Source organism: Pyrenophora tritici-repentis, chromosome 8, assembly GCF_003171515.1.
Source record: "Pyrenophora tritici-repentis strain M4 chromosome 8, whole genome shotgun sequence".
Taxonomy (NCBI): Eukaryota; Fungi; Ascomycota; class Dothideomycetes; order Pleosporales; family Pleosporaceae; genus Pyrenophora; species Pyrenophora tritici-repentis.
Window position 1 is genome coordinate 2,148,266 of NC_089397.1, and position 20,200 is coordinate 2,168,465.

General features: G+C 47.5%; 6 protein-coding genes across 6 annotated transcripts; 4 read left to right on the forward strand and 2 right to left on the reverse strand.

Moving 5' to 3' along the window:
* Window positions 1-1,770: 1,770 nt before the first annotated feature.
* PtrM4_142800 (uncharacterized protein) lies at window positions 1,771-2,070 on the reverse strand (the record flags this gene model as incomplete). The annotated part of the gene is made up of 1 exon (XM_001942136.2): window positions 1,771-2,070. The coding sequence occupies one exon, from the start codon at window positions 2,068-2,070 to the stop codon at window positions 1,771-1,773; it is 300 nt and encodes a 99-aa protein (XP_001942171.2).
* Window positions 2,071-4,053: 1,983 nt separating this feature from the next.
* PtrM4_142810 (MAP7 multi-domain protein) lies at window positions 4,054-4,626 on the forward strand (the record flags this gene model as incomplete). Its single annotated transcript, XM_001942135.2, has 1 exon — window positions 4,054-4,626. One exon carries the CDS (start codon window positions 4,054-4,056, stop codon window positions 4,624-4,626), a length of 573 nt encoding a protein of 190 aa, XP_001942170.2.
* A 3,246-nt stretch (window positions 4,627-7,872) lies between these two features.
* On the forward strand, window positions 7,873-12,814 carry PtrM4_142820 (Polyketide synthase module protein; the record flags this gene model as incomplete). Its single annotated transcript, XM_066109600.1, has 5 exons — window positions 7,873-8,961; window positions 9,012-9,135; window positions 9,188-9,300; window positions 9,379-9,433; window positions 9,504-12,814. The coding sequence occupies 5 exons, from the start codon at window positions 7,873-7,875 to the stop codon at window positions 12,812-12,814; spliced, it is 4,692 nt and encodes a 1,563-aa protein (XP_065960522.1).
* Window positions 12,815-15,355: 2,541 nt separating this feature from the next.
* Window positions 15,356-16,366, forward strand: PtrM4_142830 (fatty acid synthase S-acetyltransferase; the record flags this gene model as incomplete). Its single annotated transcript, XM_066109601.1, has 1 exon — window positions 15,356-16,366. One exon carries the CDS (start codon window positions 15,356-15,358, stop codon window positions 16,364-16,366), a length of 1,011 nt encoding a protein of 336 aa, XP_065960523.1.
* Window positions 16,367-16,945: 579 nt separating this feature from the next.
* PtrM4_142840 (uncharacterized protein) lies at window positions 16,946-17,464 on the forward strand (the record flags this gene model as incomplete). Its single annotated transcript, XM_066109602.1, has 1 exon — window positions 16,946-17,464. The coding sequence occupies one exon, from the start codon at window positions 16,946-16,948 to the stop codon at window positions 17,462-17,464; it is 519 nt and encodes a 172-aa protein (XP_065960524.1).
* Window positions 17,465-18,066: 602 nt separating this feature from the next.
* On the reverse strand, window positions 18,067-19,944 carry PtrM4_142850 (Trichoplein multi-domain protein; the record flags this gene model as incomplete). Its single annotated transcript, XM_066109603.1, has 2 exons — window positions 18,067-18,687; window positions 18,808-19,944. The coding sequence occupies 2 exons, from the start codon at window positions 19,942-19,944 to the stop codon at window positions 18,067-18,069; spliced, it is 1,758 nt and encodes a 585-aa protein (XP_065960525.1).
* Between the last annotated feature and the right edge of the window lie 256 nt (window positions 19,945-20,200).

A 20,200-nucleotide genomic window follows, 5' to 3' on the forward strand; every position in this document is an offset into this window, starting at 1 on the left:
AGTGTGTCAATTGCTAACTATACAAAGCTCGGCTAATATAGAGCGGTGTGGGTCATGTGACTTAGCGTCCTCGTGACAGGTGACCGGAATATTCTCAACACTCCCCCATAAGCCGATCAGCTGTACCCACTACTTTGTATAGGTCTTGCAGTCGAAGCTTCTTCTCCCTTTATATGCTTCCACTGAACGCCTTGCATGCACTTTCCAACACTCCCCCAGAAGTGCCTTGTCAACAAGAATGAAACCTCCCTGTCACCCTATAGTGGCCGTTACGTTGCGAGTCCCTCAAGTAAAGTGAGGTATCGGCCGAGTGAAGAGTTGAGGAAAGAAGGTCGAGAAAGAAGGTCGAGAGAGAAGGTCGAGAAAGAAGGTCGAGAAAGAAGGTCGAGAAAGAAGGTCGAGAAAGAAGGTCGAGAGAATTTTCGCGTTTGAAAATCAAGGTAGAATCGATATCACCAACATACCGACTCTCCCTCGACTCCTACGTGAGAGTCAGCGCTCCCTCAGCTTGGTACTCCCAGTACTCTAGCTGTGTACGCTCTCCTCTGTCCCAGCGCTCCCCCAGCTTGGTACTCCCAGTACTCTAGCTGTGTACGCTCTCCTCTATCCTAGCGCTCCCCTAGCTTAGTACTCCCAGTACTCTAGCTATGTACGCTCTCCTCTCTTGTTGTCCCCGCTCCGTTCCTCCGCTCCTGCCTCCTTGTCTGTGTCCTATTCAGGGCTCCAGACCCTAACACCCTTATTCTCCCCCATCGTTATATAAGCCTTTGCTTCTTTGCGTTTATTTAACGAAATCCTTTGGAAAGAAGATAAAAATCGATCGAGAAATCGGGTGGGGGTAGGTGGGTAGCGTTCGAGAGAGTAAAAAAACTTCGAGCACCGTCAAACGGTAGGTTTTCGAGTTTAAGGAATTGAAAGTAGCTGTCGAACTGTAGCTACTAGTTTAAAAAGAAGGTCTCGAAAGGTTACTATCGATAGGCAGGCAATTCGAGTTGTTTTCGGAAGAATCGATGGTTACCGTCGGTAGGTAGGTATTCGAATCGTTGTCAAAAGGTTGGTTGAAAAGGGATAGAGCAACCATTGCTCTCTTCGACTCGCGCGTCGGAATTGGGTATAACTCGCCCAAGGTATCTTCGAGACGCTCCCAGCTTCTCCGGACGATAGTCCATTTTTCTTCGGACTTAATACCCTTCGCGGTAGCCAGGGCGACGGCCCAGTGTCTTCAGGACTTAATACCCTTCGCGGCAGCCAGGGCGACGACCCAGTGTCTTAGAATATAGAAGGCGACGACCTCCTGGGTTGTTCTGGCGTAGACACGCATATACCAGCTTGCTGCCCATATCGAAGAAACGACACTCCGGACACTCACAATGCACACGCAAGCGCGTAAGCCGGGCTCATAACCTGTTGAGAAAGAATGACTCTCTCAGTCATGGCATGTAAGTGTGTCAATTGCTAACTATACAAAGCTCGGCTAATATAGAGCGGTGTGGGTCATGTGACTTAGCGTCCTCGTGACAGGTGACCGGAATATTCTCAACAAGTTTCATACATGGTTTGAGTAACAGATCTCAAGTTATTTACTAGAATCTCGAATGAAAGAGGCATATAAGTATCGCCCAACAGACCTTCGAACAACGGGGCAAGGGAAACGGTCCAGCTTTCAAGAGGAAAGCCTACGTGTGATCTCGGCCCAGAATCATGAAACACAGCTACACGATCTTCAAAGGTCGCCTGGTCGGCTAGTTTTTGAAGAAGGTCCTCAAGATGCTATTGTGCGATACCAGTGGAAGCCGTGAGCCTCTTGAGAAGATCTTCCCAATGGATCAATGCTCGGTTGAAATTGCTGAATTCAATCTCCAAGTCACTGTAGGGTTTGCGATGCCATCTTATCGCATAAAGTTGCTTCGTGGGCGGTATAACTTCACGTAGTATGCCAGTGTAATCTGGCTCACTATTCAGTAGACGAGCAAGGTCAAGTTGTAGCTTTCGCTTCACTTGATCGGCCCCCGATAGGCTGTCTTCATCGACATCAACAATGTTGTTCTTGTTAGGTGTGTCTGATATCATGATATTGGCGGAGGTGTCATTGGACAGATTGACATCCACTGTAGACGTGATCTCTGAACTCAGCTGAGGAGACCGGGTGTGTGACCGACCTTGTGGGATGTCTATCCTCGAGCGTTTAGATCGGTTAATTGTCGATTGGGGAAAGTTCGCTTCTGATTCGGTAACTATGAAGCGTGTGAAAGAGAATGATTTTTCTGAATCGCTCGATTCACCCGGGCGTTTTCTACTCCTAGATCGGCTGCTGTCTGCTGTTGAACCTCCCCCAACCGTTGGCGAAGAATGATTCCTACGGTGCTTTAACAACGGTGTGAGCTTAGGTGCATCTGAAGAACCCCTTCGCCGAACAAGCTTAGACTGCTGTGGTTGTGATGGTGATGCAAGTTCTGATGATGGCTGTGCGGTATGCTTCGCTGTCGCTAGAGGAACGCATTTTTGCTCCTTGCAAGGTGCATTTATCTTGGCTTGTATACGAGCAACCATCCAGTAGTTAGTTACTTTACTTAACAAGATTGTAACCTATTAGTCTATTAAATAGATTAGTAGTTGTCAAACCTTTTGCATCTTTTCTACAAGCACACCACTCCACTGTATCGCCAGACAAACTCTCACGGAGCTATTCACATTATCCTACTCGCCCTAATCCGGATCAAGCTTGGAGAAGTATCAGCACCTAACCCCGTGTAACAACTAGCTTAAAAACTAGAACTTTTAGTAACGTGTTTTTTCTATGTCACCCCCCTGTATATAATTGTCAGATAATAGCACTGTTGAAGATGAGAGCGTACAGACGCTGGGTTAGACTAGCGCGACCCGGCATCTGTGAGAGCCAATCGGATCACAGGAAGGCTTGGCACCCCCTAGGTGTGCCCACAACCGTAGACAGAACCACAACACAGTAAAAATAATCAACATCATCACCATTCATTATGTCGGATCGTGAGTATCGGTAGAGACGTCGGCTGCTTGACACTTCGGCCCGACTTCGGCCCACCTTGCGCAGAGCTTAGGTATACCTTCGTAGCAGCTATGTTCGTAGACAATCAATCAGAACCACCGAACAGAATGCATTCCTAGTTATCGTTATTTCCCTTTACGCACTTAGTGCAAAGCCAACCAACACATTACCTATTTCATCAGTATTTCAGATGAGAGTGAATATCTGACAATAATATGGATGAGAAGGGCTTCATGATTGGAGTACAGTCCCGTTCAGTCCGAATCTTTTCTAAAGCTGCTCTCAAGTCCAAATTGAAAAGATCAAATATTCAAGATGGTAATCGCGAATGGATTGCGCTGATCGCGTGTATCTGCGCGGATGGATTGTATCTAGATCCAAGCATCATCTACTCCAGCCAATCTGGATCGATCCAAAGCTCGTGGTTGCAAGGTTTCGATCCAAATATACATACTGTGTATATCACCGCATCAGCCACTGGCTGGTCGAACGATAATATCGGTCTCCAATGGCTCAAACAAGTGTTCAATCCAGCCACTAAGCCAAAAGCTCAACCTTCTTACCGATTACTCATCATAGATGGGCACCATAGTCATATAACGATGGACTTTATTAACTATTGTGATCAGAATAAAACACTATTAGCTATCTTCCCGCCACACTCAACGCATACGCTGCAGCCGCTCAATGTTAGATTATTTAAGCCACTATCCACCCCATACTCGAACGAGCTATCAAACTTCACCGATACTAGCTAAGGGCTGATACTATTCACCAAATCTCATTTCTTCCCGCTGTTCTGGACAGCTTGGTGCGCAGCGTTCAAGGAATTATCAATTCTCCATGCTTTTAGAGCTACTGGACTGTCACCGCTCAATCCAGAAGTTATACTTCAAAGGTTCAAAACTACAGCTACTAATAGCGATAGAGACGCATTAGTAGCATCAGCAGCTGATTGGAAAACGATTCGGCAGCTACTCAATCAATCTACAAGCAGTAGATCGATCTCAGCGCTTAATAGAATCATGATGAAACTATCCGCCGATACAGCGTTTCTTCAACGAGAAAACGAGCAACTCCGGGCAGCTCTCACCGATGAGAGACAGCGGAAGGAGCGTATCCAGCCTGGTACGCTCGAGTTGTCCGACGATTATCATGGTGGAGCTACTTTCTGGTCTCCACGGAAGGTGCGAGAAGCTCGCCAGCAATATGAGCAGAAACAGCGCGATTATGAGGAGTCACAATACCAAAAAGCTATCGCAATCGAAGCTAGAGAGGAGAGAAAGCTACTTAAAGCTCAAGAACTAGATGCGCGGCGACGTGCGCGGGCGGAGGCAAGACTAGATCGTGAGAGGCAGAAAGCTAAAGCAGCTGCCTACCGGATAGCCCGCCAAGCCGCTCACAAGCGACTTGAAAAAGCTATCAAAATCTCTCAAATAGGCAAGAAGCCTAGCTCTAAGTGCCGTGCCAAGGTAGTATCAAAAAACATTATCGTTGGTAGTAGTAGTGGTGGTGCGCAGCCAGCCAATCGATCAGCTGCACTACCATCACCACGCTCGCGTTCAGGCCGCCCCATCAAGCTGCCAATCAAATATCAGTAGATAGATCAAATAAACAATACTACGAGATTACTACACTAGGATTTCTCGCGATAATAGCTTTTGTGTAGAGCTCTACAGCTTCAAGTTTGTGATAGTGTTGGCAGGGAAAATCCGGTGTTGGCCCGTCCGCGGCGTTGGCCCGTCCGGCACCTCTAACTTAAGTTACCGGTATGTGGTCAGTGCGTGCAACAGTTCAGCCAATGCAACACCCCACCAAAATGCGTGCCTGCCAAAAAATGAAGCTTTTGACCACCACCACCAAAACGCTATTATCGCGAGGTTTTCCGGTGGAGTAATGGCATGATTGTATACTTGGTATATATCTACTGATATTTGCTGGGTAACCGCACGTTGCGGCCGCGCGCGGTGGTTTTAGTGGGAGGCTTGGCGGGCGGTGATGCATCACCACTACCACTTTCAGCCTCCACACAACACGACGCCGCTTTGATATTTTTTATTCTAAATTGATGAAGCTTTTCGCTTAGCTATATTCTACTTATCGCGAGCTTTTTGTGCGATTATAGTAGCGCAGTCTTGTGCCTTTTGAGCGCGCGCGACAGCTAGTTGTGCAGCCCTCGCATCACGCTCCTGCTGCCGCACTACTTTGGCCATTCCACGAGTCTCCCGTGCTGCTTGTGCCATCTGTTTTTTATACGCAGCTGCGGCAGCTCGCTCCCCCCTCTGTTGTTGTTTTTTTTTCTTTTTTTTTCATGGTGTTGCAGTTGTTCTGCTGCCTCGCGGGCTTAGCCTCTCTTACTGATCGAGGGCTCCACACCACTGCAATACTATGATACTCTTCGTGCTGCTGCAGATCGACAAGCTTTCTATCAGATTTGCGGCGTTTTCTGGTAGTAATACTACCCCGCAGTTCCTTGTTTTCATGGTGTAAAGGCTCGTTCTGGATCTGCAATGGATGCAGCGCCTGTTTAAGCTGTTTGGCTGCATATTTCGATGTATTTGGCACAGCAGTGTCAAATAACTTTGACAGATCTCTCCAGCCATCTCCATCACCTGCCTCTCCAATTTCTATATCTATATCGGCTCGTCGTGGTGGTGTTTTGAAGCGTTTTATCATGACGTCGGGATCGCGCGGATAGATCCCAATGGCACGAAAACTACTCAACATATCATTAGCTGTGAAAGCAGATGTATATTCCGCCCACAATATGCGTAGGAAATCACTTTTCCGCATATCGAATAGTCCTTGACCGCTGTGGATTAGATGGGTGAGCTCGGTACTGTACGCAGCTACCAGATGTGAGTACACGCCAAGGTCGAGTGGCTGGAGGCTGTGAGTGGCGTGAGGCGGAAATACTGCGAGTAGTATTCGGTGGGTATGGCAGTACTCGATGAAGGAAGGCGGCAGGTGACTGCCGTGCCCGTCGACGAGAAGCGTCCGGTAGTCGCGTTTTGCTTTTTCCTTCGTGAGCCGATTGAACACCTGCTCAACTCAAGCCAGCGCGAGGTCATTGTTACACTATCCCGACGGGCTTGTACAGCAAAAAACGGGGTGTTTTCCCACCACTAGATCCTGCAGCTATCCATCGCAAAGACCCTCTACGCCCTCGTAGATTATCGTAGGATCTACTGAGCTCCCATCACCGCAGATACAGCCAATAATCATTATCCAGTCTCTACTGCCATCTTGGAGGAATTGCCGTACTTTCTTTTACTCCCAAAACTCCTTCGAAAAGATTCTTTTTGGTGGTGAAATACGGCCAAGTAAGAAGCCCTTCTCGTCCATATTGTAGATATTATGTGGCGCGACGTCATATTGATCAAGCTTGGCATAGAGGAGATCGAAATATGATTGGTATTTATTGCGATTGTTTGGCTGCGAACAGCCGCAGATGACTTTGGTGTTCTGGCCCCTATCCCTGACCCTATCCCTGTCGCTGTCTCTGCCCCTCTCGAGCTCTCCATAGACGACAGAACCGACCGAACCGACAGAACCGACCGCACAGTCCGCAACAATCAATTAAGTGGGTCCTAGAAGGTTCAGATTGGATTGATTGATTACCGCTTTAAGCCTAGTAGTTACCTATAGGAGTTTAAGCCCTACCTAGATAGGTAAGTGGGTCTAGGAGAGTGACCGGATTGAATTGATTGTTGCGGAGTCTAACCGACCGAACCGACAGAACCGACAGAACCGACAGAACCGACAGAACCGACAGGACCGACAGAACCGACAGGACCGACAGGACCGACAAAAAATTCTAATGTAGTAGTTACAGTACATAGAGAAGAGTATGAAGAAAGGCAAATACGAAAATCGCTAGGGAACAGCGTTAGCCGTAATTAGTTTGTGAATCCCCTTCTCAGATAAAATGCGCTATCTGGCGCGATGGTATTATACAGTTGTTAGCGATTGCGGCCTCACCCCTCCTTTCCCCCTGCACGTAAGCATTCTAAAGACTAGTCATTATTGGATCGGCAACTGACCAATCACATCGTCTATTTTCCTGCGAACATCTATACGGAAGTTAGGGCATTTAAACTTGTTACGTAGCTGCATGTAGGGGCGAAGCTGCAACCGCTAACAACTGTAAAACAAGTGGTTGAAAATTATTTATTATATGTGTCCGGCTTTTGATTCCTTGCTGTTTTGTTCTCTTTACTTAGCGTGCATCGGACACGTGGACTATTTGGCTTGATCTTTGTGGTTGATTGTGTGTTCTCTCCTTTTCTTTGTATGGCGGATGTGCTTGTGCTTAGAGCCGAGTACCAAAAGGACTAAGAACAAGAGATCCGAAGTATTACAGGGATTGGGAGTCGGGAGCCTCATATTATCCGAAGGCTATCTCAAGGAGGGCGTCTCCTAACCGTAGTATTATCTTGGTCCATAAAAAATCCATTGCTACTACTTTATTGCGGACGCATACTTTATATTTAGGATATGATCATCTCTGTTTTGCTATTGAGTAAGACATATAGAGCATTAAAAACATAAGCTTATACTATTGTCGGGACATGCGCGTACAGCCAGCCCGGCGAGTTTTTCCGGGCCGGAAGCTTGGACCACTGGTTAGACCAAGCTTCCCGCTTAGCTCGCAACCGTACATATGGAGATCTCTCCATCCAGCTCTTGCTCACTACTAATCAAATACTATACGCTTTGTTCGTTGCAACGACTGCTAGTATTCAACACCTTTGCCGTGTCAACAACTATCTATTATACCTACGGCTTTCATTCCTTGCAGGAGTTTTCGACCAACCAGCCCGTAAACTGGTACACGAAGTGCCATTATGGCACCCGCGTCTTCCAAAGAAAATCAGGAAGGTTCTGGCAAGGGACTGGATTACAGTTCGCTTCATGTTTCCACGCCTAATGAACCGGTCGCCATTATTGGTATGGCCATGCGCCTACCTGGCAATGTTAAAGGCGAATCCGACTTTTGGAACCTGCTTTCAGAAAAGAAAAGCGGACTCTGCGATATTCCTAGGAACCGATTCAATTTAGACGGGTTCTATGACTCGTCAGGTACGCGTGGAACAATTCCTTTCACCCAAGGCTACTTTCTCGACGGCGTTAATATCCAAAATTTCGATACGACAGTCTTTCCAACATCTAAGACAGAGTTAGATCGGCTCGATCCAGCCCAGAGGCAGCTCCTTCAAGTGGCTTACGAGTGTTTTGAAAGCGCCGGCATGTCTTCCTGGCGTGGTAGCAATACTGGGTGCTATATCGGCGAATTCGGCGAAGACTGGGCCGACGTCAACGCAAAAGAAACGCAGCACATAGGCGGTTATCGTGCCACTGGGTTCGAAGATTTTGCTCTAAGCAACAGAATTTCTTATGAGTTTGATTTACGCGGTCCTAGCATGACTGTAAAGACTGCTTGTTCTTCATCGCTTGTCTGTCTTGATCTAGCATGCGAAGCAATTCGCAATGGCAAGTGTGACGCTGCACTCGTAGGTGGCATTAATCTGATTTTTTCACCAACTATGTGGATTACGTTGAACGACATGGAATTGTTATCTCCGAGGGGTCAGTCCAGGCCATTTGATGCCACGGCCGACGGTTACGCTCGTGGCGAAGCTGTCAACATGGTTCTAGTCAGGAAGTTAAGTTCTGCTTTACGAGACAAGGATTCAATTCGTGCTTTGATTCGTGGAACTGGAGTCAACAGCGACGGTCGCACGTTGGGAATGGTTGTTCCAAATCCTCTTGCACAAGCAAATCTCATACGTCGCACCTACTCAGCCGCCGGAATACCAAACCTGAGTGAAACGGCAATAATCGAGTGTCATGCTACAGGTACACAAGTAGGAGATTCACTTGAAGCTAAGGCTATAGCGGACTGCTTTGGTGATAAAGGTATCATTATTACATCAGTAAGTTGGTACATGTTTCTGAAGTGGAAGCTGTTGTTAATAATTTGTAGGTTAAAGCAAATGTTGGACACGCAGAGGGTGCAGCGGGATTGACTAGTGTGATAAAGAGTGTTTTAGCTTTAGAGCACCGCATGGTTTTACCAAATATCAGTTTCGAGACACCGAATCCAAAGAGTAGGTCAAGCATACGCCATAAACTCAGGATTTTTTTTAACTTTCCAAACAGTTCCTTTCAAGGAGTGCAAGCTCCATGTCCCGATCGAAACGGAACCTTGGCCTAAGGGCCGCGCTGAAAGAATCAGTGTAAATTCATTTGGCATTGGAGGTGTTAATGCACATGTACGTCTGCTTTCAATTTATATCGTTGCGGTAGTAAACAGAGATCATGTAAAAGCAACATCACTAAACAGTAAATAGGTCATTATTGAATCGTATCGGCAATTCAACCTCGACTTGCAGATCGACGCTAAACGTGAGTCGCCTATGAATTCTTAAATCACCGCAAGTCTCCGCCGCTGGCTTTCTAACTAATTTCTGTCCAGTTCGGAGATCTTCAACTAATGAAACTTGGTTCACACATCCGAGTGAGCAGACATATGTGGCACTCCCAGACGCAGGCAACCTTAACGATAAGACATCTCCGGTCGGTAACCAGCATGAATTCATCAACAACAGCTACTTCAATAATGATGATTCTGAGAAAATTCGGTGCCAGCAGACCTCTGGGTCTAATTTGCTACTATTCTCTGCTTATAATGCAGAATCACTCCAAGAGCAAGTCCATAGCCACATACAATTCGCCCAGGACCAGAGACAATTAGAACTCCATGACCTCGCATACACTTTGGCTAACAAGCGAGAACATCGTCCTCATCGCTCTTTCGTTGTTACAAGTGGACACATGTGCACGCCACAACTTTCAGATTCGCTCACTACCAGTGTTCCATCGGTTTTGGATGGCTGGAATGAGATCAAAGCTATTTTAGTATTCACCGGACAGGGTGCGCAATGGCCTACAATGGGGGCACACCTTTGGGATACAAACATCATTTTTAGGGAGACAATCCAGAAACTGGACCGATTTTTGCAGACTATGGAGACACCGCCACTATGGAAGATCGAGCACGAGTTGCATAAAGGCGAGAATGATAGCCGAGTGTACAGTGCTGAGCTTGGCCATCCTCTTTGTGTGGCTATACAGATAGCTCTCGTGGACGTTATTCGTTCTTGGGGAGTTATTCCCCATGGTGTGATTGGACATTCATCGGGTGAGGCAGCTGCCGCCTATGCCAGTGGAGCTATCACAGCGGAGGCTGCAATAGCAGTCGCAGCATCCCGCGGATTTAGTAATGTCCCAGTAAAAGAAGAGGGCTCCATGGCAGCAGTCGGACTTGGTAGAGATGATGTGTTGCCTTTTCTGTTACCTGGGGTGGACATTGCTTGCGAGAACAGTCAACTGAGCACAACTTTATCCGGAGATACAGAAGCTGTCAAGGAGGTCCTCAGAAATATCCAGGCCGAACGACCTGGAGTATTGGCTCGCCTCTTACGGGTGGAGAGAGCGTATCATTCTCACCATATGCTCCGGCACGGGGAAACTTATGAGAAACAAATCACGCCTTACGTCCAAAGCTGTAGCCCTACGATACCCTTTTATTCTTCGGTCACTGGAAAGCTTCTGACTGGAGACAGTTGTCTTGATGCGCAATACTGGCGTGCTAATATGGAGCGTCCTGTTCTATTCAACTCTGCTCTACGTTCTTCATTCGAAGAGATCTTACCAAGCGATACTGACAAGGCTGTTTTGATTGAGATTGGCCCTCATCCCGCGCTTGCTGGACCGATTGGCCAGATCCTCAGGGATACTGGCCGTAATAACCATATCTTGCACATCGGCTCTCTTCGCAGAGGCAACCCTTGTGATGAGAGCCTGATGTATCTCGCTGGCAAGCTCTATCAACAAGGCCTCCCTCTGAATTACGAGGTTCTCTGTCCACCGGGGAAATTTGTCAAAAATCTTCCTCGTTACCCCTGGAAGCAAGATATAACCCACTGGCTCGAGCCACGGATTTCTCGAGAATGGAGATTTCGCGAACATCCCCCACACGAGCTTCTTGGAAGCAGAGTCTTCGAGTCAGCAGCCAATGAGCCTGTATGGAGAAAGGTATTCACTCTTAATGAAGTCCCTTGGCTAGCTGGACACGAAGTGAATGGCGATATCATTTTCCCTGCCGCTGGTTATATTGCCATGGTCGGCGAAGCTATTCAGCAATTGTCTGAAACTGAAGATGGAAGTTCTGATGGCACGTTCAGCATGAGGAATGTACGTATCGCCTCAGCGCTAGTTCTAAAGATGGATAAGATCACAGAAATCATAACAAGCTTCAAGAGAATCATGGTTGATTCGTCTGAAACCACTCCTTGGTTTCAATTCACTATCAGTTCTTTCGACGGAACGAGATGGGCCAGGAATTGTTTTGGCGAAGCAAGAGCGTCTCAAGACAGCTCTTTCGCATTTCCTCGACATATGGTAGCCCAGACTGGCTCATTTCCACGCAAGGTAGACGAAAAGACGTGGTATACCGGACTAAGGCATGTTGGGTTTAACTACACGGGTGACTTTGAGGGCATGCAGAATATCTCGGCCGCAACCACCATGAATGAAGCCAAAGCCACTGTTGAGATTGTACATACACATGGAAAACCAAAGTGCTCTAGGTATGTGCTTCATCCAGCCGTCATCGACCAATTCCTCCAACTTATTGCTGTGGCATCCTCTCGTGGGCTGTGTCGAGACTTGAAAAGTATATCGGTCCCAACCTTCATAGAAGAGTTACTCCTGCATCCTTGTCCGGCTGATCATACTCTGGAAATAATGGCCAACGTCACTAAGAAATCGGAGCGGGGCTCGATAGCCGGAAATGTTGTAGTGAAGAGTGCGGGATACCTCGGAGAGCCAGTCACTACAAGAATCGGCCTAAAAGGCCTCGAAATGAGCGCAATGACAAGAAGCAACGATGATGCACGAGTAAATACAATCCCGTTAATTTCGCAATTCGAGTGGATGCCACATAGCGATTTCGTGGACCTGAGAAAACACTTCCATCGAAAAGCACCGCGTATCAATGAGTGGCCATTGCTCGAGGAACTTGTTCTTCTTTGCATGTTCAACCATTGCGAAGGAATCCAGACGAATGACGATACTGCCGAACATCTTGCCAAGCTCATGAAATGGATGCAAGCGCAGGTCCAACGCTATATACAGGGGGCGAACAAGTTCGTAAATCAAGACATCTTGCTAGAAAAGAGGAGTGTAGAGGAAAGAGTTAAACGCGTAGATGAGATTATGCGTGCACTCTCCTCATCACCTTATGCTGCTTTCTCCAAGGCAGCATTTCAACTCTTTTCCGTCGCGCCTGCGATTTTCAGAAATGAAATGCACCCTCTTCATGTTATGATGGAGAACAATGTTCTCACCGACTTCTATGATGCACTCTCAGTTGACTCGGCTGACATGATCAGTATTCTGGCCAACACTAACCCAAACATGCGAATTCTCGAAGTGGGTGCTGGCACAGGAGGGACAACAGCCAATATTCTGCGGGCTTTGACGTCATCCTATGGCGAGCGTCTGTATAGTGTCTACACTTACACAGATGTATCATCCGGGTTCATGGCAGCTGCTAAAGAGAGGTTCTCAAGCCATGCTGCAATAGAATACGCCGTACTGGATGTCACCAAAGATCCAGCTGAGCAAGGCTTTCAGTTGGGTAGCTTCGATTTGATCATTGCCGCAAATGTTAGTTTCATTTCCTCTATTCCACCCATCACTCCTCTAGGTCGTGTATACTAATCGGCAACCATTTATACTTAGGTTTTACATGCTACTCCAAGCCTGAGAACAACTCTGTGTAACATGCGTAGTTTGTTAAGCCCAAGAGGGCGACTCTTCTTAGAAGAGCTCAACCCAGGTATGTGAAACGCTTTGTGCACTCACTAGTTCTTTCCTAGCAATTTATAGTGGGATTGTGCGGAAAGATGGAAATTTACTAACTAGTTCCAGAAATGATGTGTGTCAACTATGTCATGGTGAGTGCACAATTCTGTTTCGATTTCCCATCAAGGTATTAACAGATTTCTTTAGGGCTTCCTTTCCGGATGGTGGCTTGGAGCACTAGATGATCGCGTGGATCAGCCATTCATTTCACCAGAGAGATGGACGAAAGAACTTCTCGATGCCGGCTTCCCAAAACCCGAAGCAATCATCCTCGATGACGACGCGCCTTATCAACTCAACGCTGGGATCGTAGTAGCCCGTGAGAGCTCAGAACACACACTGTCACGGGTCAGTCTACTGTGCTATGATTCTGACGGTCGGTACGTTTCTGAGGTACGCCACTGTTTGGAAGCCTCAAACGTAACTGTTGATGTCTGTCATTTTGGACAACCATTACCACCACAAAACGATGTTATTTCGTTGCTGGAGCTTCAAAAACCCCTTCTACACGGAATCCGTGAGGAGACATTCGAAATTATCAAGAATTGTTTTTGCTCGCACAAAGCGCTTATTCTATGGATAATGCCCGCTGTACAAGTCGGTAAAGTAAAAGATCCACAGTCTGCTTTGACGCTCGGTCTTGCCAGAACTGCACGAAACGAATTAAGCCTCCCTTTTCTAACTGTTGAAGTCGATGAGACCTCCACAGGAGTAGGGGCTGCTGCGACTAAGATAACCAAGATTTTTCGTAAAACCAGATTCGAACATTTCAATCCGTCCGGATCTATAGATCCGGACTATGAGTACGCCATTGTTCATGAAGAGATACTCATCCCACGCCTACATTGGCAAACATTATCAGAGGTGGTTGAAGGGATTCGGATAGAAGATATGCGCGCGATAGAGGGAGAAAAACCTCAGTGGCGTATCGCTATGAGGACGCCAGGCCTTTTACACACCTTGACATGGATCCCGTGTGAACAAAGCGCTTTCCCTATCGAGAATGAAGTTCTTGTTGAGTCTAAGGTTATTGGCCTTAATTTTCGAGTGAGTGTTTTCGATTCCTGACTTCTGGCTGGCGGCACCCACATTACTTTTACAAGCAAACGGAACCCATATTATTAGAAAACATCAAGTTTAGGAATTAACACTCAACTAGGATATTCTCATCGCTTTAGGCATCATGGAGAATGACCTCAGCGAGATGGGGTTTGAAGGAAGCGGTATTGTCCGGGCAGTAGGACCTGGAGTATCTCGCTTCTCGGTTGGGGACCGCGTTTCATATCTAGGAATGGGGTGCTTTAAAACGACGCAGATAATGAACGAAGCTCTGTGCGTCAGATTGGACGATTCAATGACTTTTAAAGAGGGCGCAGCTTTGCCACTTGTTTACGCAACAGCTTACTATGCGCTTGTTGAAAAAGCTAACTTGCAACATGGGCAGGTGAGTACAACAACTGGCTTCCATTATATCTTTATATCGCTACTTGTACTGAAACTTGTTTGCCATAGTCCGTACTTATCCACTCCGCCTGCGGTGGATTTGGTCTATCAGCAATACAGATAGCGCAGGCGCTTGGTGCTGAGGTGAGTCACAAGCATAGACCAAGCCCATTGTCCAATATGTTGACAGGTTTGCAGATATACTGCACTGTAGGAAGTCACGAAAAACGCAATTTCTTGACAGAGAACTATGGCATTGAACCGTCGCGCATCTTCAGCTCAAGGGATACATCATTCCTACCTGACGTGTTGAATGTTACTTATGGAAGAGGTGTAGACGTTGTTCTTAACTCACTTTCAGGGGAACTACTACAGGCATCATGGCAGTGTGTTGCCGAGTTTGGGACAATGGTGGAAATTGGGAAGCGTGACTTTCGACGGCGCGCCACACTGGCGATGGCACCTTTCGAAGCGAATCGGACCTTCCTAGGAATCGAACTAGGACCTATTATCAAAGGATATCCTCGGAAAGCGTCAGCTCTCTTCGAGCGCTGTATTGAGTGGATACGCGCAGGGCGCATACCTGGACCGACTATATCGAGATCCTTTAAAGCGGTTCAGATTGAAGAAGCTCTGAGGGTGATGCAGGTAGGGAGTCACATTGGAAAGATTGTGATTGAGATGCCCGATGATTCCAGAGAGTTTGAAGGACAGCACAGTCGACAGAAGGCATCCTTGTCAACGATCCACTTCCGGTCAGATCGTACATACCTTTTGGTAGGTGGGCTTGGAGGCTTAGGGCGAGCATTAGCAGTTTGGATGGCAGAGAATGGAGCACGCTCTCTTGTGTTCCTATCAAGGTCTGCGAGAGAAGGACCTGAAGTTGATGGGGTGGTGCAAGACTTACGCTCACAAGGTTGTCGAGTATTATTGGTTGATGGTAGCGTCAGCAATATGGCAGACGTGCAAAGAGCTGTGAAAAATGAGAGTACTGCGGTGAGTCCTCTTGCAGGCGTCATTAACCTATCCATGGTCCTGAAAGATGTCGGTCTTCCTGATATGACATTTGGAGATTGGATCGCACCAATTGAGCCGAAGGTCCAAGGTACGTGGAACTTGCATCAGGCCACCGTACACAACAAGGAACTGGATTTTTTTATTCTCCTTTCCTCCTGTAGCGGTGTTATCGGGCAATGGGGTCAGGCCAATTACGCAGCGGCAAACACGTTCCTTGACGCTTTCGTACATTTCCGCCGGCAGCAGGGACTCGTTGCGTCCGTCATCGATCTTGGTGTTATGGGCGACGTTGGCTTCGTTTCGCAAAACCAGGGCATTCGCGAGAATCTGGACCGTATTGGCATGTACATCCTTAGGGAGCAGGACCTACTCAATGCTTTAATTCTGGCTCTGAAAAGATCCTCACTCGCTCCATCTGCCACTGCTGGACAGATTTGCGGCCAAAATAGCGATATGACGTACCGGAATCCAAGTCAGGTCCTCTTGGGCTTGAATAGCACAAGTCCAATCTCTTCACCACTCAACCGCGTGCCTTGGAGACGAGATGCACGTATGAGCATATACCATAACACCGCGATCTCAGACAATAGTGGTGGATATCAATACGGTCGAGCCAAGGCACAATCTTCTCAAAGTGACGATTTGCGCGCGAAGCTGGCATCGATGGCGAACAATGAGGACAAAATAGCCGCTATAGCTCGTTCGTTAGCAGCAGCATTGGCAGCTTTCCTCATCAAGGATGATGACAGTATCGCACTGAACAGACCATTGGAGCAGCTTGGTTTGGACTCACTAATCGCTTTGGAAATTCGTAACTGGATTCGCCAGAAACTCAAAGTAGAAATAAGCACTACTTCGATCATGCAAAGCTCATCGCTTTGTCGCCTAGCAGAAGATATTATCGGGCTACTAACTGGAGCTAGCTGTAGTACCGATGCAGCTTGTTAGCTAGTGTGCGCGTGCGCGGTGTGCACGGATTCGCGGCGCGCACACCGAACAACATGTTAACAATTTTGGAAATAATACTCTACATCGACGTACAAAGATGTCGCAGCCTATGCAAGACTGCAGAAGCAATGAATATAGCTGAGCCAAAGCAACAAGCCACTGTAACAGCAACAAGGATGCACTGCCTCAACAAGAAAAAGCAATAGCTATACACCAGAGATAAATGAAGATAGTAGATAGCAGTCACAATACACATCAGATTCAACGCACCTTCGCGTGCAACATAGAGCTATCGCTGCTGGCTCTGAGCCAAACGTTCTCCCTCTTAAGATCTTCCCACAGCACGTCCAGGATGCTCCGAAGCCTGGTAGACCTGCTAAGCAGGCAGAGGAGGTGAAGGAGCAGATGTTTCAACAAGTACGACGCGATAGATATGGACGAGAGAAGAGCTGTGCTGACCTTGCTGGTGGGCTCAGTCTCCAAGGAGTCGAAATCTCTGCCTCTACCGTCTGGAGGGTATTGAGAGCAGCAGGATACAGAAATACCAAGCCAACGAGGAAGCCTGGGTTGACACAGGAGATGAGGAGTGCTCGTCTTAAGTGGGCATTAGAGCATAAGGACTGGACGTTGGAGGACTGGAAGAATGTCATCTGGATAGATGAGACGTCCGTGGTAATCAACCACCGACGTGGGGGCTACAGAGTCTGGAGAAGGGCAGATGAGAGAGTAGTCAAGAGCTGCATCCGTGAGAGGTGGAAGGGATACTCTGAGTTTATGTTCTGGGGCTGTTTCTCGTACGACAAGAAAGGTCCATGCCATGTCTATCAGCCAGAGACAAAGGCAGAGAAAGAGGATGCTGCTCGTCGGATTGAGCAGCTAAACGCTGAGCTTGAGCCTCTACAGAGAGAGGAGTGGGAGCTGTTAGAGTCTATGAGGAGAATAGGGCTACGTAATAAGCGTGGCAGGAAGCCTCAATGGAGATGGACAGAGAAGACAGGCAAGCTGATGCGCACGTCTGGAGGTGGCATAGACTGGTGGAGACGTCAGACCTGCGTTCTCATCCCAAAGCTGATTCCTTTCGCCAAAGAATGCCTCTAAGATAGACCTCAGACTGTTGTAATGGAGGATAAGGCACCTAGCCACGCCCACCACTATCAGAGTGTGATCTATCGCCTGCACGACGTTGAGAGACTACTCTGGTGTGATAACTCGCCAGACTGTAACTGTATTGAGCCATGCTGGTTCTGTATAAAAAAAGGAGACAACGCTAAAGGGAGCTCCTAAATCAAGGGCTGAGGCAGTCAGAGTCTGGCAAAATTGCTGGAGAGATCTCTCGCAACTTAAGATCCAAGCCTGGATTGAGTGAATTCTTGTATACATTCAAAAGATAATTGAGCTACAAGGTGGCAATGAGTATATAGAGGGGAGAGACAAGCCTCGGCTAAGGCGGCAGTACTTCGGCTAGATTATTCTTGGTAGACAATACTTTTGAAAGGCACCTCTGTAACTGAGCCATACATATCAAAGCAGCTGCACTAACGTAAGCCACCACCGAGCGCCCGCCCCCACCGAACGCCCGCGAACACGCATTTACACCACCTACTTTATGAGGCTGTAGAGCCACCCACAACAGCTATTATCACGAGATTTTCTGGTGTCGCTGTCGCATGAGGTATTGGAGTAGATTGAATTAAATAGAATTACGTAATTACTTTGTGGGTCGGCTTGATTTGCCGGCCAGAGCGTGAAGTAGCCATCACCACCAGCTCCTCCACACCACCTGCAGCAGGCTCTCCATCCACCTCTACACTCTGCACTGCAACTTGAAGCTTGAGGCTGCGCCTCTTACCCTTTTGGGACAATTTGAGATCGTTCTGGAGTTGCTTTTTGAGCTGCCTTGCCATCTGATCTTCCTTGCAGGCAAGGCGCTTTTGTTCAGCTTCATGGTCCCGCTTCTCCTTTGCCACAACTCTGTTAAGACGACGCTCTTCAAGCTGTTGAGCCTTAGCAAGCTTTTGCTGCTCTCTCAGCTTCATGGTCTCAGTTTTCTGGTATTGAGCCGCCTGTTCTTCAAGGTCTTTTTGCTCCTGGCGTTGACGAGCTTGCTCTACCTTTGTAGGTGACCAGAATTGAGCTCCACCATTTGAATTTTCAGGCGGCAGCAGTAATAAAGCTTTGCCACGCTGCCTACGCTTCTTTTCATTAGCTAGGGCCTCTTTGAGCTGGTTGTTCTCATGCTGAAGGAGGGTGTTTTTTACGGAGATGGTGTGGATCGTTTGGCTGAGCTTCTTCGACTTTGTATCATATACATCATCCACAGCCTGCCTTAAAAGACGCTCTATCTTTCTCTAATCGCTTGCACTAAGTACTGACGTTGTGCTATTGCTTGAAGATGGCCTAGAGTTGCTTGGAGTTGCAGTGCTGAAGCGACAGAGTATTACATCCGGCTTGAAGGGATGAAGCCCTGTAGCTGCAAAGGCCTTTATTACAAGCGTTTCTGTGAAGGAGGAGGTCCATGCTGCATTGAACAGTCGATAGAAATCGCGCTTGGTGATAGAGCTGAGGCCTTGGGAGATATTCAAGAAGCTGGCAAGCTCAGCTTTGTATGCAGCTGCCAACGGAGCAAACATGACGACGTCGAGCGGTTGCAGCGTATGCGTACTATGAGGTGGATATATAGCTAATAGGATCTTGTTCTGGTCGCAATAGCTGATAAAATCCATAGTAACATGGCTGCCATGGCCGTCAAGGATAAGTAAGCGGTATGAGCTTCGGGCTTTGGCTTTGGTTTCTCGATCAAACACCTGCTTAAGCCAGGCTAATCCTATCTCATTACTAGTCCATCCAGATGGTGATGAGGTAAAGAAAGCTCGGTGTTTCTTTGGCTCAAAGTCTTGTAACCATGTGTCTTGAATATTGCCACTCTGAGCTTGATAAATCAGTGCTGGAGTAAGAGCTGATCCATCAGCGCATATGCAAGCTAAGGTAGTAATCCACTCCCTATTGCCATCCTGGAGCATGTGCTTCATCTTTCCTGACTCGTATTGGTGCCTAGAAAACACCCGCTTCATCTTACTTAAGATGCCAATGAGAAAGCCCTTCTCATCCATATTGTATATATAGCGACTGTCAATGTTGTACTGCTCAATCTTTTGCTTTATAAGTTCGAAGTATAAGCTATACATGAAGGCGTTATCAGCTTTAAAGCGATTGCGGTCAAGGCCGGTGGCCCAATGTGAGATGAGATCAATGCTGTGGCGCTTGACGAATCGGTCCACCCAGTTCTTGCCCACAGGCTTCTTGGCTATATCGCTGGCGAAATTTCGTATCATTGGTCTTGAAGGAGGTAGTCCTCGTGCGCAAAGGTTCTTTATATACTGTACAAGCTGCTGTTCTTGTACAGTGTTGAGAAGCCGGCCATTTGCAAGCTTTGTTGTTCGTGCCTCTTGAACTTTCCGGTGGCGCCTCGACAGCGTTGTTCGCGAGCAGCCATACTTTTTCGCATATGCTGAATATTCAAAATCTTGTCCAGGTTCTAACGATTCCAACGCTGCGAGAGCTGCGTCAATAGCTGCCATGGTCGCTGAGAAATGTAGTGTTGAAGATGGGTGCAAATTTGAAGTTTGCGGGCCGTGCGGGCGCTCGGTGGGGGCGGGCGCTTGGTGGTGGCTTACGTTAACGTGTTTTACAAGCGAGTCGCCCGTACAAGCGAGGCGCCCACCCCAACAACTTTGATCACCTGTAAAGCTGTATAACTCAACAACTTTGCAATACAATAGAGAAAGAGAAAAACGATTAAATATATACTATCTTATGTATCTTTTCTACACGTAC